The 26,273-nt window shown below is 40.0% G+C and overlaps 6 protein-coding genes across 6 annotated transcripts; 4 read left to right on the top strand and 2 right to left on the bottom strand.

The window, feature by feature from the left end:
- Positions 1-809: 809 nt before the first annotated feature.
- On the top strand, positions 810-3,152 carry K441DRAFT_698154 (uncharacterized protein; the record flags this gene model as incomplete). The annotated part of the gene is made up of 4 exons (XM_067653038.1): positions 810-821; positions 1,085-2,263; positions 2,318-2,857; positions 2,910-3,152. The coding sequence occupies 4 exons, from the start codon at positions 810-812 to the stop codon at positions 3,150-3,152; spliced, it is 1,974 nt and encodes a 657-aa protein (XP_067501390.1).
- Positions 3,153-3,614: 462 nt separating this feature from the next.
- On the bottom strand, positions 3,615-4,609 carry K441DRAFT_640779 (Sm-like ribonucleoprotein). Its single transcript, XM_067646628.1, has 4 exons — positions 4,438-4,609; positions 4,291-4,383; positions 4,204-4,240; positions 3,615-4,155 (listed from the first exon to the last, which is right to left on the bottom strand). Exons 1-4 carry the CDS (start codon positions 4,561-4,563, stop codon positions 4,115-4,117), a joined length of 297 nt encoding a protein of 98 aa, XP_067501391.1. The 5' UTR covers positions 4,564-4,609; the 3' UTR covers positions 3,615-4,114.
- Positions 4,610-4,714: 105 nt separating this feature from the next.
- K441DRAFT_663875 (uncharacterized protein) lies at positions 4,715-7,283 on the top strand. Its single transcript, XM_067649269.1, has one exon. The coding sequence runs from the start codon at positions 4,748-4,750 to the stop codon at positions 6,983-6,985; it is 2,238 nt and encodes a 745-aa protein (XP_067501392.1). The 5' UTR covers positions 4,715-4,747; the 3' UTR covers positions 6,986-7,283.
- A 205-nt stretch (positions 7,284-7,488) lies between these two features.
- Positions 7,489-9,528, top strand: K441DRAFT_572687 (DUF1760-domain-containing protein; the record flags this gene model as incomplete). The annotated part of the gene is made up of 1 exon (XM_067644027.1): positions 7,489-9,528. The coding sequence occupies one exon, from the start codon at positions 7,489-7,491 to the stop codon at positions 9,526-9,528; it is 2,040 nt and encodes a 679-aa protein (XP_067501393.1).
- Positions 9,529-9,722: 194 nt separating this feature from the next.
- Positions 9,723-11,517, top strand: K441DRAFT_194468 (uncharacterized protein). The gene is made up of 4 exons (XM_067640450.1): positions 9,723-9,936; positions 9,993-10,166; positions 10,352-10,683; positions 10,784-11,517. Exons 1-4 carry the CDS (start codon positions 9,916-9,918, stop codon positions 11,466-11,468), a joined length of 1,212 nt encoding a protein of 403 aa, XP_067501394.1. The 5' UTR covers positions 9,723-9,915; the 3' UTR covers positions 11,469-11,517.
- A 12,026-nt stretch (positions 11,518-23,543) lies between these two features.
- On the bottom strand, positions 23,544-24,311 carry K441DRAFT_663878 (uncharacterized protein). Its single transcript, XM_067649270.1, has one exon. It carries the CDS (start codon positions 24,203-24,205, stop codon positions 23,948-23,950), a length of 258 nt encoding a protein of 85 aa, XP_067501395.1. The 5' UTR covers positions 24,206-24,311; the 3' UTR covers positions 23,544-23,947.
- Between the last annotated feature and the right edge of the window lie 1,962 nt (positions 24,312-26,273).

A 26,273-nucleotide genomic window follows, 5' to 3' on the forward strand; every position in this document is an offset into this window, starting at 1 on the left:
CGACCGCACAGAGCGGCTTGAAGCTGATAATCCTCCATTCCAGTCTGTTTGGAGCGTTCGGTCGATGTTTTTCTCATGTTTGGTTGGATGGGAAGTTTTCAAGATAAGTCACATGTTTGCGCATTTGATCCGCGTCAACTTAGTGCGCACCCTGGTAAAACTCCGGCCTGAGCGCGTCTGAAAAAGAACACGGGACGCAGTAAGGCGACAGCGAGTAATGGGCATAAAAACAGTGCCGCCGAATTCGCAAGAGCTCGTAGATACGTGTGGTAAATTGTCGCACGGGTAGAGTGCGGGTTGCTATGTAAATTAGAAAAACACGTCTCGACGCAGTTTTCGAGAAGTCGCGATGGTCGAAAATGACGTCGGGCTGGCACAGAGTGGCACTAGTGGGAAAACATTCCGCCGGTGCTAAACGTTCCCTTGATAGATCTTGGCGGCACATCCCTGCATGTTTTTGTTCCCCAAGCGATGGTCCAGGAAAACAACAAACTCGCGCTTGTCTATTTGAACTGAGCTACGAGCTCTCCGTATTCTCTCTCCAAACAATAACACCCTCCGCCAACCGCTCATTGCTCTGTAGCACCGACTTACGGAGAGTTTCCTTATGGACGCTTTTGTTTTGTAGTTCATCCATCTCCACCACCGCGTTTAAAAGTTCCCTCGCGCTTGCAGACTCCCCTTAATCCATTAAAGCTCATCTCTAAGCTCCTCGAATGCAACCGGTCGACGCCACTTCCACTAACATCAACAACCTCCGTGGCGCATAGCTACGGAGCTTCATCCCATCAATTAATTGATATTTCATCATGGACGCAAAGGTATGTTATATCTAGCGTTCCTGTTCAGACTTCAAGAGTCCTGTCAAGCTTCAATTCCCATGTCGATGGCCGGGACATATTTCTGGACATTGTATGCCGAGATACATGGACATGACACAACAGCACTGTACCCAATCGCGTCTTGACTTCCATGGACAACCTGCATGGTGCTATCGCATTCCCTAGACATCTTGTTATAATGTCAAATAACGCGCTTTGGTAGCATCTTGTTTTCGAACACTGCTAACAACATATCCTTATAGCCGCAACGACCGCTTCGCGCTTTGCGCATTCGCGATGAAAATGTCCTACCTCAGCTCCCTGCCAGCAAGTCTATTCATCAACGGAACAAGTCGACACCCATCTTGTCAACGCTCGTGCAAGTGGGAGGGATCAAGGCTGCTGCAAAACGGACAGTCTTTGCGGATGTTAGCAACACTCTAAGACAGCCGCCAGCCAAAGATGACATGGTTATCTCTGGCAAAACAAACTTCGATGTCTTGAAAGATCCCGCTATCGTGGCTGTTAAGGAGCTTTCCAAGCCGACCGCCTTACTACGCCCTGCTCAACGTCCTCTGTCCACCCTCGCTTCCAGAATTAGCCTGGCAAATATTCCTAACTCTATAGCTTCAGCTGTTCCTAAGCATATGACAACAGAGACAAATGTGCAGACTGCCAACATCAAGAAGGTTCTTTCCAGGAAAAACACGACGATATTCAAGGAAACTGAGCCTGAACCGATAGTCGAATCCTACACGTCCACCACTTCTCAGCCCTTGCGTCCTGTTACCTCAACCACCCTGGTACACCAGGCGCTTCCATCCCGACGTGAAACTGGTCAATCTGAAGCTTGTTTAGAATCATCCATAGAAAAGAGTGGACCTGACGCGATCATTGATAGCTCCAAGCTTTATCTACCTACGGATCATCATCAGATTTCTCTTCCGAATGAGAAAAGCTCGATGGTATCGAGGATTGAGGACCGTTTCGTGGACGCCGAGGAGACATCTAAGGTCGAGGCTATTGAAAAATACGACGCTATTCCTGTCGAAAATCGGGACCAGTGTGAGTACCTCGATGCACTAGAGGAACAGGCAAGAGTTCTGGAGCAGGAGCGCAATGAGGAGCTTGCGAAGCAGTCCCAAGTGCTTCCTGTTTCTGAGCCAGAGGAGTACTGGGACGAAGATGAGGACGATGAATATTACGAGGCTGATGGGTACACCACCGCAAGATCATTGCGATCGCGGAGCGACAATACAACCGGGGGTGTAACTATGGTTCTTGCTCCACGGGTTACAGCCAGATCGCGGAAAGAGCTTGAAGCTGCCAAACAATACGTTGAGAGCATCAAGACGGTTGAGGATATTGAGGACGAACAGTGGGACACTTCAATGGTTGCAGAGTACGGAGAGGAGATCTTCGAATACATGAGGACTCTTGAGGTAAATCGTGCCTATTCTATAATGCTTTAGTTAAATGCTGACGATAAATCGTAGGAGCGGATGAAGCCCAACGCTTCTTACATGGATCACCAAGCGGAGATACAATGGTCTATGCGATCAGTGCTTATGGATTGGCTTGTTCAAGTTCACCACCGGTTCACCCTCCTTCCGGAGACTCTCTTCCTTAGTGTCAACTATGTCGACCGCTTCTTATCCTGCAAAGTTGTCTCGCTCGGCAAGCTACAACTTGTCGGAGCTACTGCACTCTTTGTTGCCGCAAAGTACGAGGAGATCAATTGCCCCTCTGTACAAGAAATTGTCTACATGGTGGACGGAGCTTACACTGTCGAGGAGATTCTTAAGGCTGAAAGATTCATGCTGAGCATGTTGCAATTCGAGCTTGGATGGCCAGGCCCTATGAGCTTCCTGAGGAGGGTCAGCAAGGCAGACGACTATGACTTGGAAACCCGGACACTTGCCAAGTACTTCCTCGAGATCACTATCATGGACGAGCGATTTGTCGGATGCTCTTCTAGCTTTACTGCAGCAGGCGCACACTGTCTTGCACGACTTATGCTGAAGAAGGGTGATTGGGTGAGTTGCTACGCTTAATTTGTGCTGATTGAACTTAGCTAACATGACATAGTCCCAGGCACACGTTCACTATTCCGGTTATACCTATAACCAACTACGTCAACTTGTCTCGGTGATATTTGAGTGTTGCGATAACCCTCAGAAGCATCATGCTGCCGTGTACGAAAAATATGCCGACAAGCGCTATAAGCGCGCATCTCTCTTCGTGGAATCCGAAATATTGAAAGGCTTCCAACTTCCTTCTATATCAAGGGATAGTCTTGCCGGCCACACTCAGTCGTGGCGTCGTAAATAGAGTTAGTCGTCTTCCAAGGAGTGTACAAGGACGTTACACTTTTTCTTTTGTTGTGGGCATATCTTACTTGACCAGATACGGTAGCAAGAAGAACTGGCATCGATCTCTACGATCTTTAGCCGTATCTGGATCTGCTGGGGCCACTGTGTCTTTCCTGTCAGTATCGGGTGGTGTTCATGGATCCTTGGAAGAGAAGGAGCTTGAGGCGGCTTTTTCTGCAGATCCCCACACTCGTTTTTTTTTCCACTGATACCAGGCTTTTCATGAAACCCCAGGCTTTGTCCTAGATCCAGTGACCGAGTTACTTTGCTTGCTCACTGTCAATTTTACTTGAGAGAGTACCCATTCTCCCCGGATTTGGACCTGTGATTCTCTCAGGCTTCTTGGCTTCTTGATTATTCTCTTCCTTTCTCTATACTGTCGATTAGCTTCACTTATATATTTCCTTGGTTTGTTGAGCGTGGTAGGGATCGGCATTCACGACGAAACGATGAGATGACTATCTAGCTAATTCCCCATCGCTGCGATGCAGGCGACATCACCCCATTTCTTTTGTTTTTCCTTTGTCTTCAAACACTTTAGATCGGTTTATTATTCGGTGTTGCTGAGCGGCGAAAGCAGTTAGTGGCACTTGGGTTTACGCGCATCAAAAAGGGTCAGTATATAGTGGGAGAGAATCAAAACCTGAATTGTCTTTATGACAGGTTTAACCCTATACTCATGCTAAGATTGGCTTGTTTGCTCCCGGACGCAAACTTCTGGGTATTTGCATCGGTCAACTTCCCCGCGGCCCCATTGCCCTCTGATAAAAACACCCCCCTCGACTTTCCTGGTACCCAAACCATATACGCAGGTTTGGTGGGGTATTCTTAAGTCATAGCAATACCATTAAGAACCCATAATCAAAGTTATTCTTTCCTCTGACCTTCCATCCATCCGTCCTACGCCTAATACGGCGCTTGTCATGAAGGCGCTTGGGGGGAAATTAGAACTACCGAATCTCCTACAAACCGTAAGCGCAATTCCAGAAAAGTCAAACCAAGTGCCAGACCTCGAACGAAAAGCATCTCCGACTGCTTCCTAACCGTCTAGTTCGAATGTCAGCTTAGCTCTGCCGTGCGCGTTGAAGTGCACCGACCCTCACTGTTTCTTCTTCCTCATCGTCCTCTTCCACCACATAGATAGTTTCCTCCACGTCTCCTAGGACTAGGTTACAATGACTATCATATGCCTTTATCAATATCAGCTTAAGTAATACGTTATGCTGGCTCTGCATTCCACGCACATGAAGTCTTCCTTTCAATTCACGATCGCCTCGGAGCTTCACGAAAACAACTTCGTCAAGGCAAAGACGGACGAGATCAAGCGGCTCTGAGACTGAAGTGGCAGCTCCATCGTCCACGTCGGCCATGGTGAGGTATCAAACTGAATGCGACAGCGGGGGTAGTTTCTCTTGCGTTAGGGAAGGTGGTGCGGCGGAAGTCAAGCTGCTTAGTCACGATTTAAATTCTGTTCGTCAATTAAAGCTCGGTGAAAAACTCTTGAGAGTAAAACCACGACCTCGACCTGTTAGCAATGCCGTCCCACTGCCGTCCATGACCAGCCTTTTCGCCAGAGCCGGAACATTCGAGACTCGAATTGGCTCTGGAGCTCGCGCCGCCCATCCTGCCAAAAGGAAGAGGTGGACTTGTCCGCAATGCCAATTGAAAGGGGCTCAACAGCGCCGGCGCGCTGTCGCGCTTGATCCCCGCCATCGAATTTATAAAGGTTCGGTTAGAGAGGAAATTTCGGGAAGGGAGATACCGAGATTAAAACTATACGGAGCTGCTGTACGTGAAGGCTACACGACAGACTACTCGCAACTAGAGCCACATAAACGACGGCTGGACAAAGTCCAAGATTCCGGCAACCAATCCTCTCCTTCGACTAATGAATCTCTCCCATATTCTACTATATCTCAAAATTCTCGTCTAGAAGCCGATTACCGAATCGATATTCCAAAAGCCCTACGCTGGAAAGACCGTGACCTTCTCATTCGAGCTACCATACAAGCTTCTAATGATTCCGATTATATTCGGTCTATACCTGCAACCACGTTTAGTGAGGTTCTTGTGCTTCTCGATCCCCAATACTTTGTGGTTGCCCTTCGTGATGTTCACGAAGATATTAGCACTGCGATGGCCTCCCGCCTTGAGGTACCACCAATACAAGAGATTCATGATGAATTCACTGGAACCATTCAAAGACTTGTGCTCACAAGAAAATCATCGGGAATGAAGTTAGGCTTGATAGATTATAAACAACTGCTGAAGTGTGCAAGCGCTGTTGGAAATGCAGAAGTGGCAACCACTGTCTGGAAGGAGATGCAAACTGACAAAATAGCACCTGACACTGAGTGCTACAACTATTTGCTGTCTGCTATTGTTTGGAACAAGCATCACAGACCTGAAGCTCGTCAGGGTCTACGAATCTCTAAGTGGAATCTCAAGTGGCGTGCGATGGAATCCAGGGGTCGACCGTACACCGGACTATCACACGGGCGGAACTGGGACTATACCGGATATAAAGTCGGATCTGGCGGCATCAAGGATGTTATGAACAGCTGGTTCCGCGAAATGCTCTACCGGGACTGTCTTCCAACAGAAGAAACATTCACCCTGTTGATAGAGGCATACGGACGGGAGGGGGATATTAAGAGCGTGCATAACATTCTAAGAAAAGTCTGGAACATTGATATTGTAGCCATCCAGAAAGGTCGTCCAACCGGCCTCTCTGCAGCAACGTCCCAGACGTCCTCTTCTACTCTCAGTCCCAGCGTGGGCCTTCTCCATACCTTAGCCAGGGTCTTTGGGATGAACAATGATATTCCGACTGCCATGAAGTTGGTAGACTTCGTTGCGCGAAATTACGATCTTAAAATACCAGGAACAGTCTGGGCGCTACTACTCGAATGGACTTTTGTCCTTTCCAAAAGCCGCTCCGGGAAAAAAATGGAGCTGTCTGCAAAATTGGGAAAGCTAGTTACGGACAGCCCGGAACAGTTATGGAACATCATGGTTTCACCGCCCTACAACATCAGACCTACGATCCCTATGTATAACCGACTGATCAGACATTACGCCCGTGTGCCTTCTCGGTACCCTGAAGTTAATAACCGAATGATTGAAAAGATCAGAGAGGGCTCGGCGCTATTGCTTGACACTCTCAGAGAAGTACGTAGAGCTGCCTCTAGCCTTGCGCGAGCAAAAGAACTCGCCAAAAGAGGTCTCCTGACGGGTAGCGTGGAGCAGTTTGAACGGAAATATGAGTACCTCGTATTGATAAAAAGGCGTGATCATTTGATCGTTAGGCGATGGATACGGTTGTTTTTTTGGCATCGATTCCTATCTGGATACGAGTCACTTCCTCCAAAATTACTCCTCTCGATGTTACCTTTGGCTCCAGCACATATTCGTTACCAGACGGAAACCGGCTGGATCGAGTTCGCTGTCCGAAAACCGAGCTCGATAGAATCTCCAGAGGCTAGGTACCTCCGCTATAGCACAAATTCACCAGGCTATATTGAGTTTGATAACCAGAAAGAACAGCCGAGGGAGTTGAGTCAACGTCAGCATAGAAACATGAGAAGGGCAAGGCGGAAGAAACGGTGGCTGCGGAAGAATACGGCGCTGGGCTCCCCAAAAAACTCTGCCGAAAAACATCAGGCCCCGCGACTGCCCATACAGCCTCGTCAGCTCACCATCACGCGAAGACGGCGGGTCCATTTTAGGAAATTATCTAGCAGACGATCAGGTCAGCGCCAAGAGTCAAAGCAAGTCTCAGAGTCCATATAGATAGATATCTCACAGGTGCATTTCTACGAGCATTTTGAGGTATGACGGTGTATGTATAGCGTCAATGCCAACAGCCCTGATGGTGCGCCTACTTCATAAATGGCATTACGAAAGGGGGATTGAACAGAACGATCTCGATTTCATATTTGGGATCGATTTCTTGTCGCATTTAGCGGTTTCTAGTCTTCTACTTTCCGTGTATTATAGTTGTACTATGCATTCTTTCAGTATCTCACGTGGATATGAGACAAAGAAATCCTGGACATAGAAGCTATTATTGGTCCTGCTCACTGTCACGGTCCTTATCAGAACTGCATCCCACTTTCGGCTCCCCACGTGATACTCGCTCCCAATGAATTCTTGCCAAGGTGCGCTGTGACCAGGCATGACGCACGCCAAAGAACTAGCAATCTACACAGAAATAGCACTTGACAAACACTTCTGACTAGCTACCAAAATACTTCCCTCTAGAGTGTCCTTAGATATCTCCTTATCCTGCAAGAATGGAAGATGAGAAACAGAATCCGCTTTTGGCAGCTATGCCACCTGCCACAGACTACATCACCTATCTGACAATTATCGAATACAATCTCACAGCGGATATCCTTCCAACCCTACATCAAGTCTTACAAGATACAAAGCTTACGGTAAACATCGGCTGGGACCTTGTGCACCTCCTACTACCGCTTTTGCCCGATTCGCAGCAATGCCTCCAGGATATTGCTGTCCGGGGAAATCCCCGTGAGGTCATTCTTAAAGTCACTGAAGCGTTGCGACTGCTAGAATTTAACGAGCCAGCAGTGAGCTCAGAAGTAGAAGAGGAAGAGGCTCTTTCAGAAGCGCTACGAGAATCTGCTATTAGGGAACTGGCTGCAGAGGCTGGGGAATCGAGTGCTAGCGACGCTACTAAGAATCGAGCCAATTTTTCTCTACCATACCTCCAGTTCGAGATGCTGCTTTTCATGCTGGCGACCCTTCATCAACGAGTCAAAACAAAGTATCCTAGCCGATTCCTCTCCACCAGTCTTCAAGCTGTCTTAGCAGGGTATTCCAAAGCTGAAACACATGTTGATGCATTTACAATGGCCGCTGTACAATTTGCTAAGATACTTTCTGGTACCAAGAGACCTCACCTTCCACCTAGAGTAAGTAGCGGAAACCTATTAAAAGTTTCTTCGGAACAGCCGGAGCCTGATCCTGAAGCACAAAACGAGCCACTTTCGGAAGAGGAGGTTACTTTGAACAGGCGCCTTTTGCAATCATTTATTACGCATATTCTAGAGGATTATATGCTCTCGTTGACATCTGCTGAAGATGTGCCCGGCCTTGCTTGGTCTAGCAGATTAATGGAAAAGCTACAGCCGGCTAGGATTGTTCCCGGTAAAACTACGTATGTGGATAGGTTCGCAAAAGAGGAGGATCTGCAGGCACGGTCGTCCATTGTAGGCCAACTCGTAGCTATTGCTCAGGATTTGGGTGTGAGTTCAGAGGATCTGTATCAAACCATTATCGATTCTCGCATGGAGGAGGTTGGAGAACGCGATGAGGAAAGCGATCCACCGGCCTCCGCAGATGACATCCCACTGTCCAAAACCGGATCGTTGTTCCTTTTTGCAGCAAGGAAAATATCAGAGATATTATACGAATCTACAGGCGCAGATGTTAAAGTATCAGTTTTTCCGGAACATGCAGCCATCCTTCACAACTTTGTTGGGAACGATAGTCCTTCAAGCATTGGCACCGAATCAGAATCCCTGCTTGACGCGATTCTTTGCCTCGGCCTTCTTGCATTAGAGAAAAATCAGATAGGCGAGCCTTTGGATGACGAACAATTTGCAAAATATCTTCAAGCCACTTCTCTTATCTCCGCCAATACTCCATCGCCTACTCTCCGTTACCATGCTCACTACCTAACCTCAACTATTCTCCGCTCGCACCCTTCGGATGTTGTGCGGCTCTCTTTCATCCGCGACACTCTTGAACACTGTCCTTACGAAAATCTTAAGGCTAGCGCTGTTGGCTGGCTAAAAGGTGAAACACTCGAGGCCAATATGCCATCGGCCATCTCACAAGCTCCACACCCAACAGATGCAACGACATCTCTACCACATTCTCCTCCAGAAGAGGAACCGTCTATCTTCACTACTCCTGCCGCTCTTGCCACTGTCTCGCCATTTCTCTTCCCAGATCTGACCCATGCGATCGTCGCGCCTGGCGGACTTCCAGAAGCATGGGCGCAATTTCGTATGGAGCTGAGCTTCTATCTTGCTGCTCTAAACTTCTACTACCTCCTTCTAACCGCGAAGTTCTTGCACCAAGTTCTTGACATCCCTGGATTGCACGAGGGAAGTGACATCGGAGGGTCATACTTGCATCCCCTACGGCAAGCTGCTGGGAAGTTCAAGGAGGCTTTGGCGGAAGGTGGGCAACTATGGGAGGCTGAAGGCGAAGAGAGCGTGAAAGCCGGCATGATGGATTTGATGATTTTAGAAGATGTTTTGGATAGAGTTACTGCGGGCGTGAAGAAGCTAAATGGGGTGTGATGGATGCGATAAAACGACCTGGGAGAGTGCTACCACGATGATTCTTTATGATATGAGCAACGAAACATAGTGCTAATCTTTACAGCCACTTCGAGTAGGTTAAATGAGCGTTGTGGCTCCTCAAATACACGCGAAATGAAAACAATGCCTAAGATTCCTACTTCCGTAGCAGACATCCAATCGATGGTGGAGGCCCTGACATATGTCAGAAAAGGCGGGGCAAACCATATCTAGATTTAGGGTTTGCGCCACCGCAGATCCCCCGCGCTAGCTACGGGCCGAGTTTCTCCGCTCGAACCCGTCAACTACGAAGCTACAATTCAACCAACCATGTTGTCTTCCTCTCTCTTACTAGCCTAATACTTTATAGCCACACGCCTCGCCAAAATGTCTACGTATCTACTTTCAGTACGACTTACTTCTCAATTGCGCCATGAAGTTTTAGTAATGCTGACGTAACGCAGAACTTTGAGGATCATATCCTCAACCTAGATGCCCAATGCCTCTTCCTCAACCAAGCAATTGAGGGGGCGAATGTGGCGATGCTGGGTATGCCGGAGATTGTGAAGGAGATTCGGGCATTGAGGAGCCAGACCAGTGAAATAAGGGCTAATATGGAGAGGGTGCGGAACTTATTGGTGGGTCAGCAGACTTTCTCCTTTATGTTTTGCAACGATGATTGTTCGAGGGATCCTTTATGTTTTAGAATGAGTTTACATAGCGGAGTTACTTTAATGATGGAATCCACGTGTGGCTCCTAAGCAGGCGTCTTGCATTTTATCATTAGCCTTTATTCTTTAAGGTGATATTGACTGTTGCATAGGTCGACCATTTCAGTGGACATAATGATAGAGCCTATGGGGAATCTTCGGATACATTAACAGCAACTCGGCCATCGGACGCGGATTCTCGAAAAACACCTTTTCCGACATTCGCTATGCCGAGTCCACGGCCCTCCGCCGAAACACCACCAGTTGCTGATCGTTTGGATACAAAGATTAGGCGTGAATCCTCTGAAGAAGCAGAGGATGGCTATCCTGATATCGACAAAGCGACAAGAGCGGCTATGGCTGATGGAAGACAGTTATTCGTGGGGAATCTTTCACTAACGACATCAGACAAGGACCTGAAGGCTTTCTTCGGACCAACCAAAGTGTGAGTAACGCCGTAAGCATTCACCAAATTCCACAGACCCGACCCTTGCACGGCGTTCTTTGAGGGGCCGTAAGGCTCAACTCTAACGACGAACCAACAGAGAATCCACCAAAATACCAAGAAACCTTGAAGATGGTCAGCCAGGGCGTTACGGTTTCGTCACTATGACAACAGCAGCACATGCCCAGAGTGCTATTTCGGAGCTCAATAACCAACTGCTTTGCGAGCGCCCTATGTTCATAAGGCTGTGCAAAAAAACTCCGAACGGCCAGACGGATAGCCATCAGCCCACCAAGAGGCGGGCTTCTGAAGGACCCTCAGAAACATCTAAATTCAGCCCACATAAAAAGGCGAAAACAGAGGACTCGCGGCATAGGCGGCTATCCGGGCCGGATCGCTACGTCCCATTCGAGCACCTGACACCTACAAACGATTACAATCCCCCGGCGATCGAGTTCGAAGATATATCAGAGGAGGTGGACAGGAGACTGAAGAAGAGTGCGCTTCGTCGACGGCGCCAAAGTCAGCTGCTCGAGGGCGCAAGGAAACGCAAGCGGGACGAACATGATGACAGTGAAAGCGAGGGAAGTCCGGAAAATCGTGAGGGCAGATTGACCCCTCCACCTGGGATGAGTCCGCCGCCAAAGAAGCAAAAGCAGAGCGCACCGCAGGAAAAACGCAAGCAGTCAGAGATAAGTTATGACGACGCTGAGGTCCCTAAAGATGCCAGTCCGAGAAGTGCAAAGTTACGAAAGGCTGAGCTGATTTGTCAGGATGGAAAATAGATTTTTGCATGAGCTGGCTTGGATATTGAATCGGTGTGGATCCCGCGATCATATATTAAATTAAGTTTGGCATATGCATGGATATGCAGTACGACATGCTATATATGTACTTCTAAAGCAGGTGGTTGTATGGGTGGTTGTATGAGTGGATATGATGGGCAATGAGGGCTATGTACCATATGAGGCATATATAGATGATAGATCCAATCAAAATATTTCCTATTATGATACGGAGTAAGTGTGGAGTACTTACGCAGCTTATTCGGAACTCTCCGCACATAAATGACCGTGGCCTAGGTAAGAGGGCCACTTGACAAGTTAAAATCTGTGCAGGGGTAAATGTGTTTACAATATATAATGAAATCCTTTATTCTTATCTTATCTGCAAAGACACAGTGCCAGAGTGGTTAATGGGTACGACTCGGATATTAATAAAGAGATATTAATCGATAACAAGGCTAGCGCTATTAACTAAATATAGGCGACGATCGAATACGGTGCCCTTAACTCTTTAGCCTTAAATCTATAAGTGTAGAATATAAATATAAAGAAGAGTTCTAATAAAAGCGTAAAAGGAAAACTTTTATATCCTACTATACCCACCTTAGCCTCTCTTTGCTTAGCCTATCGCGAAATAAAATAATATTTTACTATTTCCACTATAGCCTCTACCTGCTTAACTTATAGCAAGCTATAAAGTATTTATAAGGATCTGGGCCTTTCCTTAGATAAACTTATTTACTACCTTAAAAGCGATAATAGAAGGCAAATCCATGCTAACGACCTAGGATTTTTTTTTAAATTTCTTAAGGACTTGGAACCCATACTACTATAGCGACTATTAGTCATGTTTACGACTAAGGTACTTATAGATTTATACCTTAAGAATATAAATACGTTATTCTGTAGTGTTTTCTCTTTAGTTAAATCATTTCTCTGCTCATTATATATAGCGGTTATTCGTCTTTTCTAGTATAGTAGGGTAAGGTAGTTAGGTTACGCGAGGGGACTTAGACTTATAGCTACGCTTATAGGGCTATTTATGTAGAAACTTCTCCAAGTATATATAAGGGGGCTTTAAGTCGTTATAAAGTTTATAGGGGTCTATATATAGGAACTTCTTTAATATTTCTAGATCTAGGACTTATATATTTCTTTTTTTCTAGTTCTAGTATTTTCCTAATATTTACTTCTTACTAATTGCGTATTAGGCGTAAATAGATATTAGGCTAAACTATATAGCCTTTAACTTAGCTTATATAACTAGGACTGTAATATTAATTGCGCACTAGTATAAATAAGTATTCTCCGCTTTAGTTCGAGCTAGAAGGGTTATATAAACTAGGTAATTATATAAGTTTAGGGGTTATATAAGTTTAGGGGTTATGCAAGCTCTAAAATCTTACGAGCTAGGAAATCGTAGGAGCTAGGAGATTTTGCGAGCTAGGTAATTATATAACTAAGGTAATTATACGGCTAAGGTAATTGTAGTTCTAAAAGTAAGGCGGTTTATCTAAGTTATAGAAAATAGTTAGATAAGTAATTAGACGGTGCAAGCAGTTAGCTTTAAAGTATAGTTACTAGCGAGACCGGCTTCCCCTTTAAGTGCTACTATAAACTTTCTACTTTATATATCTAGTAAAGCATTAGATCTAAAATATACGTATTTAAAGAGCGCTAATAGTAAGCTTTTATATACGTTATAAAACTATATTCCCACCTACTATCTTTAAGCGGCCTATAAGAATATAGCTAGAGTAGGTTAGCTACCCTTACTACTAGTAGTAGTAAAAGCGTAACTTATACTAGATAAGTTTAGACTAAATATACGCCGGGCTAGTCTAGGTAGGACGTTAGCGTTATATAGCTAAAGTATATATTATATCTAACTAAGTACCTTACTTGTTCCGTCTCTCTTTAGGCCGCTATTACGCCTTAAAATAAATACTTAGGTACTAGTATATAGCTATATACACAATACGAGTATATTATAACTTCTTTAGTCTATACGCTAGCCTTTTTACCCTCTTTTTATCTATAAACTAGGCACTTAAGAGTCTATCCTTAGCACTAATAATCTCTTCTTAAGATTGTACCCTAAAATATACGTCCTGCGCCTAACGCAGCGGCCGCTTACAGTATTAATTTTTTTCCTAAATCTTTATAACGGCCTTATATAATACTAATGCAGTAGCTCTATTATTATACCTTATAGTTTTACCTAAACTAAGTTTGGAGTAGAATAACTTCGCAATATCTAAACACATCTTATTATTAGACGGCTATAAACACCTAACTATATATCTAAATCTAGCGACCTAAAACTTACTAATAATATAAAGTACTCTATCTAAAAGCCCTGTCGCTTAGTTCTGCGCGGTAAAGTAGGTAGAAAGGTATATAATCTCCGCCCACAAGAAACGGGCCTAAGATACCTCGTAAATGCTAAGTACGTTCTACCTTAGCTCTTTAGTGGCTGTCCCAGCCATCTATAGTATTAGGCCACTTTTAGAAGGGTTAGCTGGATTTAATACCCTATAGTAGGAAAAGTAGGCAATATCACACTTCTATAGTTAGGCTATAGCATTTATAATATTTAGGTACTTTAGAGTCTCTATAGAAACAAAAGGGCCTATAGCTGCTATAACCTTAAATCTCTCTGCTCTTATCTCTAGAAGATTACTTACACTAGGGGTTTTAGGTATAGTTATAATAGCTACTCTTTAAGGATCGCGGCGAGATAGGATAGTAGTTTTAGCACATTCTTAAGAATATTAAAGGGCTTTAATTATTGGTGTATAGGACAAAATAGCCTAGTAATATATACGTTCCGTTAGTTTAGTAGAGATATTACTAGTAGAATAAAAAGGGAAAAACTAGTAAGGCTAGTTCCAATCTATTAAACCCTTAGTAGATCTTCTATAAAAGGCTATACGTAATAATAAAGCTTGTCTAATATAGGCCTTATATACCCACGCTATAGCCACGACAAGAATTAAAGGTAGGCTTGATTTTTGCAGCCGTAGTTATTTAATAAAGTTATAGTAAGGTCCTAATTAATCTAGTCCTTAGCTTTATATACGCTTAATTTAAAAAGAATAAGGACCTTAAACGCGTTAGTAATAATAATAATAGCATCGCTTCTAAGGTTAGTAATATTTATAACTATAATACTGCCTTTTATAGAATAGTGCTATATCTACCTAGCGGTAAGGCCTTTATAAATTAGTATAAGGGATCTTTTAGCGGCTGCCAAGGCTAGCCTTTAGCTAGGCCTTAGCACCTCCTTATAAGCTCCCTTAGGCTTATAGCCCTCATATTCTCCTTATCGGTTCGTCTTTGTACTAGGCTATTACCTACCTTTATTACTATATCGTCCTCTTCTACCAACTCTCCTTATAACTCATGCTCGGCTTACCTACTCCCTACCGTATACCTTAGCAATATGCCTTACAATTGGCTAAATCTAAAAAGTTACTAGATATCTTATACGCACTTCTTAAGCTTTATAATTGCTTTTCTCCAGCTTATTAAAGTAGTTCTCCACGTATAGTTATCTACAATATTTTAGGTAGGCTTATTTACTTCTAAATAAAGGCTTTTATATTGCGTATATAGCTAGAAATAATCAGCCTTTAGTTTAAAGGTATCGCTTTAATCATCTATAAAAAGGTTTAAGATAACTTTATATTCTCGCTTTAGTACCTCTAAGGCCGCTTAGGGTCCCTTTCCTATTTAAAAAGCAAAAAAGTAGGCGGTTATAGCCAGTCTAGAAAAGTGTAAGATAATATACTATTAGTCCTAATAGTTTATAGATCTATTATAAATATAAGGTAGTAAGTTTATAGCCTCTACTAACAGATTATACGTGCTTTTAGCGTCTCCCTAACTTTAAAGTGGCTAAAGTGCCTAGGTAGAGGCATATATATAAGTAAAGGGAGTAGTATTTTCGCATTTTTAGGCCAATAATGTTACGGACCTTATATCGGCAGTAGTACGACTACTAAGAAAAGATATAAATGGGTTAGTTAAGATAGTATAGGAGGCGCTAGAACTGATTAAGCTATAGGATAAAGGGTAGCCGAGTTACGTGGCTAGTTACGTTACAAGTTTAGAACGTAGGAACATAGGAATATAGGAACGCGGCGTACTAACGTACTAAAGTACCGACGTACTTAGTATATTTCTTAGGCGTAGTATTATATATTTAAAGGACTACAGTCCCTACTTAGATAGTTCTCTTCTTTATAATAAATCTTAAAATATAATTAGAGTTAATCTATTAGGTAACCACTCTACTAGTTATATTATTATTGTTAACTATTTCTTAACCTATATACCTAGCCTATTAATAAGTCTACCGTAGTATCTCCTATAAGGCTTCGTTATATATTTACTACTAAGGTTATAATAAAGGAAGTTAAGCAATATACCACCAAAAGTAGTAGTTATAACGCTATTAACGGTAGTAACTATATTAAGATTAGGTAATGACACCAGTATAGTAAACACTAACTTATAACTAGTTATAGTAAGACAGTTATAGGAAATAGTTAATTAATTAACAGACAATAACTAAATACTTAAGGAAAGAATTAATGGGATTGGAGTAGTAAAGATTAAGCTACTATCTATTAAACAATTCTTAGGAGAAAAATTAAAGCTTAAAGAATTTCTTACGCAAATGCACTTTAAGGTCATATAAGAAGGGGTAAAGTTAGTAACACCTATAGATTAGGTGGCGTACGCAGGATTATTCCTAATAGAAAGAGCATTTAAGTGGTTTAAACCCTACCTTATAGAAGTATAGAAAAACGGTATAGCAACTAGTAATTAAGAAGTATAATATATATTTGCTAGTTAGAATAGGTTTACGGAATACCTAACCTAAATATTTAGGGATCTAAATGTTACAGACGCTTTAAGTATAATATTACGACTACTTGGGAGAGAGTTAGAAGGAGCTAGTTAGTTAATTAAAGCACGGTCTAGAATGGAGCTAGTAGAACTATATAACGAGGAATAGTAACTAAGGTCACGTGGGGTAATCTATATAATCTGTATAATCTACAAGATCTGTAATAAAGTAGATAGAGTATATGTATATTATATATAAGAAGGATTTTATAGGAGTACGGTTGTGTATTTAAGGACCCTTAGTCCCTACCTAGATAGTTCCTTCCTTATAGTAATTCTTAGAATATAATTAGAGTTAATCCATTAGGCAACCACTCCACTAGTTATTATTACGTTATTAACTTTAATTTATATTACCTATATACCTAGCCTAATAATAAGCCTATTATAGTACTTACTATAAGGTTCCGTTATATAATTACTACCTAGTTACAGTATTAAATATAGAAAGTTAAATAACATGCCACTAAAAGCAGCTACTATAACGCCATTAACGGCGGTAACTACTTTAAGGTTAGGAGGCGACACTAATATAGTAAATACTAACTTACAGCAACCTATAACGGTTAGATAATTATAAGAGATAGTTAACTAATTAATAACGAATAATGTAGTATTAGAAGAAAGGGTTAATAAAATAGGAGCAGTAAAGATTAAGTTACTATTAATTAAAAGATACTTAGAAGAAAGATTAAAACTTAAAGGATTTCTTACGCAAATGCATTTTAAAGTTATATAAAAAGGGGTAAAGCTACTAATACCTATAGATCGAATAGTATATACGGGACTATTTTTATTAGGAAGAGTACTTAAGTGGTTTAAGCTTTACTTTATAGAAATATAAGTAAATGGAATAATAACCACTAATTAGGAGGTGTAGTTTATATTCTTAAGCTAAGAAGGGTTTACGGAGCGACTTATATAAATATTTAGAGACCTAGAGGCAGTAACTACGGCGGAAAGAAAACTTTAAGATATTACACAATAAACCTTAGCAATTAAGTATATAATATAGTTCTAAACGCTAGCTATATAAGTTAAGTGGAATAATAAGGCGCTTATAGCATAGTATAAGTAGGGACTTAAGGCTAAAGTCTAGGACGTAATTATCCTAATAGAAGATATAAATACCCTAAGGGAGTTAATAGATTAAGTAATTAAGATTAATAATTAGATTTACTAAAGGGAACAGGCTAAGAGAGGCTAAGATAAAGTTCTATAGTTATATAAGGCGTAGAGTATATAATAACTAAAGCTAATTTAGAAAATATAGTATAGCGCAGAGCTAATAGACCTAAGTAGTACTAAAGAAGCCTATAAAAGATAGAGTAAGAAACTATAAAAACCTAAAGATTAAGGATCTAGTAATTATAGGACTAAGGAGAAAAGGCTAAACTAGGGATTTTAGCAGCAGAAGACATTTAGGCGGACTCTATAGTAAAGTTAGTAGTTTAAAGACGGAGCTTATATAAATTATAGAAAATAAGGTTACTTTATAAGGGATTATAAAGATAGTTAGAGTTACTATATAATAAAGGGAATTAGACTAGTAAAAGACATATATATATAGAGAGATAATAGTATACTATAAGGAATAAAAGAATGTTTAATTAGAAGTTTTACGTTTTATTATAATAACGTATACCAAATTTATAAAGATGCTAAGTACGGCGTAAGCTATTAGCTATAGAAGCTAAAATTTTTAAAATATAGAGGAACTAATAAACTAGTTTGCAGATCGGATATTAAGGACGATAATTTTAATATAGGTAAAATATTTAGTAATAATAAGGTAATAAAGGCAGCTTACTAGGAGTATATAGACCTTAGAGATATTATATAAGAGGTAAAGGATAATTCCACTATAGAATAGGGAACATTAGTAGGGATTAAGACCCTATTAGATATAATATTTATCGCTTTATAAGACGTAAGAGAAGTAGGGTAGTAAACTACTTTGGCACTTAATAAAGGCAAAAGGCTAAAGGCTTAAGATTTTTAAGACGAGATAAAAGATAACTAAGATTCTTAAGATGAGATAAGGTATACCCTAGGACCTATAATAGATAGAAACTAATAGAGTAGGGTAATAGCTTAGTTTAAAGATATATAAATAAGCTTAGGATAGAGTTTTCTATAAGTATAAGATTCTTAAGATAAGATAAATAAGATTTAAGACTTTTAAGATAAAATAAGAACATCTAAGCCTAGTTAGACTAAGGTAGGAGTAAAGCTTAAAATAGAAGCAAGCTTAGGATTAAGGATTCTATAGAACTAAGATTTTAAGATATAAATAAGGACTATTAACGAGATTAAGAAGTAGGAAGACTTTAAGGATCTACTTATAAGACGCGAAAAGAAAGAAACTATAAAGGAATTTAGAGTAAGAATTACCTTATAGCAAGATTAGAAACTAGAGAAGAGGTCTAGTATATAAGGTTATATAAGGGATAGAGTACCTATATAAAGAATTACTAATAGGCCTAAAGTAGGTATACTAAGAGCTAAGTAGCTTACTAAACTGGAATAAGAAGAGAATCTAGGGATTCTAACTAGGTTTAAAGAATAATATATAAAGGGCTGTTATAACGTAGTAATAAGAAAATACTTCCTTATGGATAAGCCGTATACGCTTAAAGGGTTATACTAAAAGTGGTATAAATAACGATATAATGATAAGTAGGAAGATTTCTGTATATAGCTAAATAAAAAAGTTGTCTAAGACCACTTAATTATAGAAAAGGCTATAAGTTATATTAAAGGAGCCTTAATTATAATGTTAAAAGATCTAAAAGAGTAATTAGAGGACTAAAAAAGTAAGAGGTAAATCTTAGTACCTATAAATAAAATTATAACGCTTAGATTAATATAAAAAAGGTTTAAACTTAAGGATAAAAATAAGCTAAGAGTTAACCTAAAATACTAAGTATATTATACGTTGGCGTAGATTATATACGTGGATAATATATATAATATATATAGAGCACCTAAAGATAAAAACCGGAAGTACTTAGTAAGGATATATTAGGTACTAGATAAGGCGAAGTATAAAAACGTTAAGTATATATATAGTTAGTACCTAGTAGAAGTATAAAGCCTAGGGGACTTAATACTTTAGCTAGGAAGATTCCTTACGGAAAAATGTCTAGATAGATAATAGTGGTGGGAATGCTTAGAGAATATATATTTATAGTATATTAAAGACAAAAAGCGAATTAAGTATTGGCTAAAAGTAGACTAAGTATAAATAGGATTAAGCAGCCAATAATTAGGAAAAGTAGAGGCCTATAAAACTAAAGGGAACTAGTAATAGAGCCTTAGACCCTTAAAGAAATTTAAGAATAATACCTAAATTTATAAGTTAAGTAGTAAGATTAATAGTTTAAAGCACTAATAGAGAGTAGAGTAATAAAGAACCATATATTACTAGCAGCAGTTAAAAGGATAGGGTTACTATCCCTTAACCCGTCGATTTGGGTCCTACGGTTATCGATAAGGGCCAGCCAATCAAATCAATAGAATTAAGACCCGTGCTCAGGAATACGAAGTTAGTGATATTACTTAATTCTCATACAAAATTGATATATAAGTTTATTCTTTGGAGTTAAGTCGCTTAATATAAGGCCTCTAGCAGTCGTCGTTCCTACAGAACGGTATTTTACAGATACTACAGCCAAAAAGCGTCCTTAGAAGACGCCTGCGCCTATTCCATTCCTTACTATCGCGAGGCTTCCTTATAGTATTTGGTAAAAGCTCTAATAGAGCTTTTTAACATCCTATATGCTCTACCTAAGTATATCTACTAGCCGTTGCGCAAGCTAAGCAGTGAATAGGTTTATAAGATATCTTAATTAGCTTATACAGCTGCGTAGGAACCCATATAATATCGTCTATAGAGCGTTAAGAAAGGTGTTCATATTTATATATAAGAGCCTTTTGCTTCCAAATCGAGCGTTTAAATAAGGCGTTGCGTAGATTAATTTAAAACTACTTATGGCCGTTATAACGGCCCTTACAATAATTAGTAGGACGGTAGAAAGATAGTAGGAAGCAATTTCTAATTACTATATTAAGCAGGAAGTGTAATAGAGGCTTCTAAGTCTGCCTATAGATCCTCTACGTTATAAAATACTATTATAATTAATCCGCAATATCTACACCATATATATAGTGATTATAGTAGAAAATAAAGGTAGGAATAAGCAACTACTTTTATACCTTATTACCAAAGACCTTCCAAGTCTATTTAGCGCCGCTAAAGGTAAGAGTAGGTCGTTTTTATAAGTCCTTAATCTTCTATTAACCTGGCGATATATAACGTTATTAGCTTTTAAGCCTTATTATAAAGGCGTTTAGCTTACCGTCGTTAATAGTACTTATAAAAAGCACCACATTAGCGTCTTTTTAAGCAAACTCCATCACCTGGCCGTCTTTAAAAAGCTCACCATATAATTCTCCCTATAGAATTTAAGCCGTATAGGTCAATTTAAGCTCTATAAGCCTCTAGCTTATTTACTTAATAGGCACCTTCTTTTTCTTTTTTTCTTTTATAGTTGCAACTATCTCAATATCGCCTTTAAGGTCCCCCTACTCCTCACGTTATGTTTTAGTTATTTAAATAGTTTCTGCCCCTCTAATACTAAGGCCTTATAGTCGTCTAAGAAGCTTAACGCTTATAAATAGATTATTAAGCCAAACAACGTGCTTTCCAGGTAGGTAGAGGCGTTTATCTATTTTGGTGTCTTTTTATAGGAGCAAATTAAGAACTACCGCCTGCGTCTTTAAAAAGCCTTTATTAATAAAAGACTCATCTAAATTAACTAGGCCCTTCTTATTACCTTTAGCGTGCCATATAAAGTCCAATATATAACCCTTATTCGCTAAAATCTATATCTTAAAGCCTTCTAGTGTAGGTTTAGATGGAATATTAATAATTTTAGGTGCACGGCCCATAAAGCGTTAAATCGTTTTATTAACGGTAAGGTATATTCCAGGCGTGTAAAGCTTTCTATAGGTTAGCCGAATATATTTAGCAAGCTCATTAACTCAATCAAATGTAGATTTAGGTGCTGTATTATCCTTTAGCTATGGTGGTAAGGCTTAAAAGTAATAGTCAAGCTGCTAAAATCGGACGATTAAAATATACTTTTTAATAATATACTCCGTGCCATAGGTATCCAAATCCTTCCAGTAATCCTTAATACATAATTCTAAGGTAATACCTATATAAATAAGCACACCAAAGTACACGTATAGTTCCTTCTTATATATTGGCTGCCATAGGCGTATATACTCTGTTTCCTTATGCGACGGATAAAGCTCCGTATACTTATTTATCCACTCCACAAGCTTATTTATAATATCCTCTATAAAGAATAAGCTAAATAGCTCATAAGGATTATGCTAATCAACGTCTAAGGGGAGGTTTAGTAAGCTATGGTCGTCCCAATTATTAATATAGAGAGGTTCGAAATGGGGCAGCGGCCAGGGCTTTAGGGGGGGTGTTTTCGCCATCTTATTTGGTAGAACGTTATACTAAGTCTTCTAAACAAGGTCTGTATTAATTCTAGCGCGATTACAAGGCATAGTGGTGGTGTAATTAATGGTTGAATTCTATATAGAGCACGCGTAGTCTTGAGTCTGGTGTTCGCGCACAGACCACCTACTTGTAGGACCCCGACGGGTTAAGGGATATAGGAAAAAGAAGCACTTTTACCTATTAGTAATAATTTTAGGAGATTTAATAGCCTATAGAGGAGGTATTATTAATCTTAAAATAGAACCTATTTAGCTAACTATTAAAGGGAGATAAATTAAGATGTCTTTTAATATATTACTATTAGGGAATAATAAGGCAGTATTAGAAATGCCTTAGTTATAGGAATATAATCTAAGGATTAATTAGATTATAGGTTAGGTTAATATTAGGAATACTTAATAATATAAGATATAATAATAAGCTAAGTTAGTATAGTACTAAGTAGGAGCGACCTATAAAGAAATAGAAAAAGGATTAGGCTATATACTAAAGAGATACTATAAGTATAATAAGAAACTATAGTTACTGGAAAGTAAGAAGTAGTTAAAATATATAGTATAGAACTATAAGATAGAATTAAAACTAGAAATAAGTCTAAGGTTCTTTCCAATCTATAAGTGTCGGAATGTATAGATAGAGGTTATATTGTCTCTGATTAGTCACCCTTATGGTAACTTATCAGCCCCCTACTTAGGCACTGCGATCCTTACGATCCTTTGCTTTCTACATTAAAAGAAGAATAATAATCATTATACTATCTACGAACCGTAGCTACGTGATATCACCTTGTGTAACCAACACTGATTAGTAGTTAACTTTACAGTTATACCACAGAACAGCTAGGTATCACTAAGAAGAGATAAGCCACTGTACCAGTGCTACTCGTGCTAGGGGAAGCTGTCTTTTAAGGTCAGAACTGGTCCTAAACCTTAAATAGAACTCTTCTACGAATCTAAGGATCTAAAAGGCCAGAACTAGTCCTAAGCCTTTCCCAGATTACAGATTCTTGCGTCCATTACGCAGAATAACACGCTTTACGAGTCTTCGCGATTTAAGGCCAGAACTGGTCCTAAGCCCTATAACCGCAAATACACGTCACGAACGCGTACCAAATGATAACCCCTACACTAAACGACAACCCCTACACCAAACGACAATCCCTACACCAACAACACTTCCCTTCCTCCGAAAACATGGCTACGGCCATTCCATATAACTAGAGAGACTCCTTACCACTAGGGGTAGCTGCGTACGCGAAACTTATTAATAAAGATTAGGACGAATTTATGTTCCGACTGATACCGGTACACACAATATTCCGGAACATTTCTGCCTCATTCCGGAACGAGTCGTCCTTGTTCCAGAATGAGTCGTATATCGCTTTAATCGGCTCCATTCCGGATTGCTTGCCTTATTCCGGAAAAGAGCTTGCCTTATTCCGGAAAAGATTTAAAGCTATATTAAGATTTAATAGAGCTTTTTTAACTTTTTGGTAAATATCTAGATTTTAGCTGTAAAATAAGCGGCTATATATCTTAGATATTATAATCTATTATTTAGTAGAGCATAGTCGCGATCTCTGGTATAAAAATATAAGATCTTGATTTTCTAATAAGATTCTCTATTACTCCAGAGATTAAATTTTACCACCCCTCCAAACTACTACAATACCATTAGATTCTATCTAAACTAGGTTACGCTGCAATTTGTATATATATTTAAAGGCCTTTCCACGTTATAGATATAGTCTATAAGTAGTAGAAACCAATTAGGTAGGGGGTGGTTGATCGCGTTCCCCGACACCAAAATTTGCAAATCGCGTAAAGCTTTAAACCTACTAAGATCTATCAAAAGCCGGGCTCTCCGACGTTCTGCCGGCCATAGACAGATTGCCTAATTAGGTTTGGCGCGATTGCGATTTAGATTTCTCCTAGCTGCGTTAATCTTGCTCGCTCTATCGTTCTCCTTTCCTTTAGCTTGCGCAGCCTTGCCGGTAGGCTTAATTAATTACCTCCCTTATCTACTATTGTTGATCAAGCCTTCTATGAGCTCTTGCTGGAGGCTCGCCCGAGAAGTCCTCCGTCGGCCGATTTGTACAAGGCTTTCCTCTATGGCAGTAGGAAGAACGCTCTATATTTCCTTTAATAGCTACACCGTTAATCGTTACATCCTTACCTACACCCACAGCAGGTAAGCTCGCGGTAGAAGCATCGGTAGGAGGTAAGGGAGCCGCATTAGGTGCGGGCGCGGAGGTGGGCGCGGAGGTGGACGCGGATGACATTACTGTTGCTAGTGTTAGATTTAAGCTGGCAGCAGAGTTAAATATATATTCAGAACTTATAGAAAAGGTGTACATATTGTTAAGGATCTAATTAAGTCGTGCGCAGAGGCAGTAGGTAAGGGAGGATCAATGAAAAATTTTCAAAGTTCGCGATAGCCCCTGCGCTAAGCCTAATTGGGCGATTTTTAAGCAAAATCAACACAAAGGAGCTGCTGTGGTTGCTGCGGAGGTTCTTGCTGTGGAGGTTGCTTCGGAGCTTGTTGCGGAGCTTGATGCGGAGCTTGTTGCGGAGCTTGGGGCACGGGTTGAGATATGGCAGCCTGAGGAACTTGAGGTGTTTAATAGCCTAAGGTTGTCTGTAGTGTTGCTTGTGGCTGTCCGTTATTAGGATTCCCTCGAGAGTTAAACTTCTTTTAGTGCTCAATCTCTTGTGGAGTCCATTCGTGCTCTTCTTCTGCGTTAAGGACTTGCTAAATATTGTCTCTAATAGTACCCCCGTTTATAGGTACAAACACTCCATTCTCCCGTAGGAAGTCTTAAAAATCCTAAATAATATAAATATTGCCAAGTGCCCAGGTGTTGGCAGTCCATCCTATAAAATCCTCCCTAAAATATTCCTACAGCTGTAAATCGGCGTAGTATCTACTTTAGTAAAATAGAATACGGTGTAGGAGAAAGCCGTTAACTTGTTTTGCGGTACAAGTTATTATATTAATGGTAAATTGTTCCGACTGATACCGGTACATACGATATTCCGGAACATTTCTGCCTCATTCTGGAACGAGTCGTCCTTGTTCCAGAATGAGTCGTGTATCGCTTTGATCGACCTCATTCCGGATTACTTGTCTCATTCCGGAAAAGATCTTTGAAGGTTAGGCCAATTGCTAGGTGGTACAGTAGGTAGAGGCTCGCCAACGCCCACACGCATACTACGAGTCGTGAAGTTCTTCGAAATATATACATTTTATGCCTTTATTTTTCTTCGTTTCCAGATTTAATTGGTAAATAGTTATCGCATGGGTTCTAGAATAACCTTAAATTACGCTAACTATGCCTACATGACGTCGCCAAAAGATCCACTTAATAAGTGTATATTTGGTGGTCGAATAATATTTTGCAATTAAGTATGAGGCATTTTGCAGAGCTCTCGTGAGCCGCAGCAATCTCCGCAGCAACCTCCGCAACAACCTCCGCAGGAACCTCCGCAGCGACCGCAGCAGCTATACATACATACACCACCTGAACCGGCCGTGACTAGTACGGAGCAAGGACCTAGGCAAGGACCTAGATACAGCAAGGAGGTGGCCATAATTGCAGAGATCTATACAGATAATAAGTTGTTTATGGCTTGCCAGGGAATTCCTTTGCAGTCTTCAACCGTTACCGTGATTAAGCGCGTAACGATCGCCCTCGCGTAACGATCGCTCGCATAAAATTTCAATTACTTTTATCTCCACCAATATAGCTCCAATTAAGGCCATATTAGATTTATTGGAATTACTAAGGCCTAGAGAATCTTATAATTATACTAAAATATTTAAATAAGTAGAAATTTAAGCTACCTTTTATATAGTATTACCTTTTATATAGGGTTTCCTACTTTTTATACTATTTATAACTTAATAACCTCCTAATAAAATTCTATAAAAATTTAAATATAACTTATTAACTATTAAAACTATAATTTTATAATAAAAATTTTTAAAATTTAGTAATATATTTATGTTAAATTTAGGCTTAAAAATATAGTATTTTAATATAAACTAGATCTATTATTATTGCTAATAACTTTATTATATACTTATATTTTATATATATTTTATATATATATATAAGTAAGTTTTTTTAGTAACTATTAAATATATTTAATATATTATTATAATATACTTTATAAGTAAGTTACTTATTTTATTTCTTATTAAAACTATTAAGTAGTATTTTAATAATTGCTTAATAATAAATTCTAAAAATTTATAATTAAGCTTTTATATACTACTNTATTACNNTATANNAATNTANGAGTAANNTATATNNTAGTTNTNAAGATNNNNTNNTTTANNNTNNANTT

The sequence above is a fragment of the Cenococcum geophilum genome, assembly GCF_001692895.1.
Source record: "Cenococcum geophilum 1.58 unplaced genomic scaffold K441scaffold_35, whole genome shotgun sequence".
Lineage (NCBI taxonomy): Eukaryota > Fungi > Ascomycota > Dothideomycetes > Gloniales > Gloniaceae > Cenococcum > Cenococcum geophilum.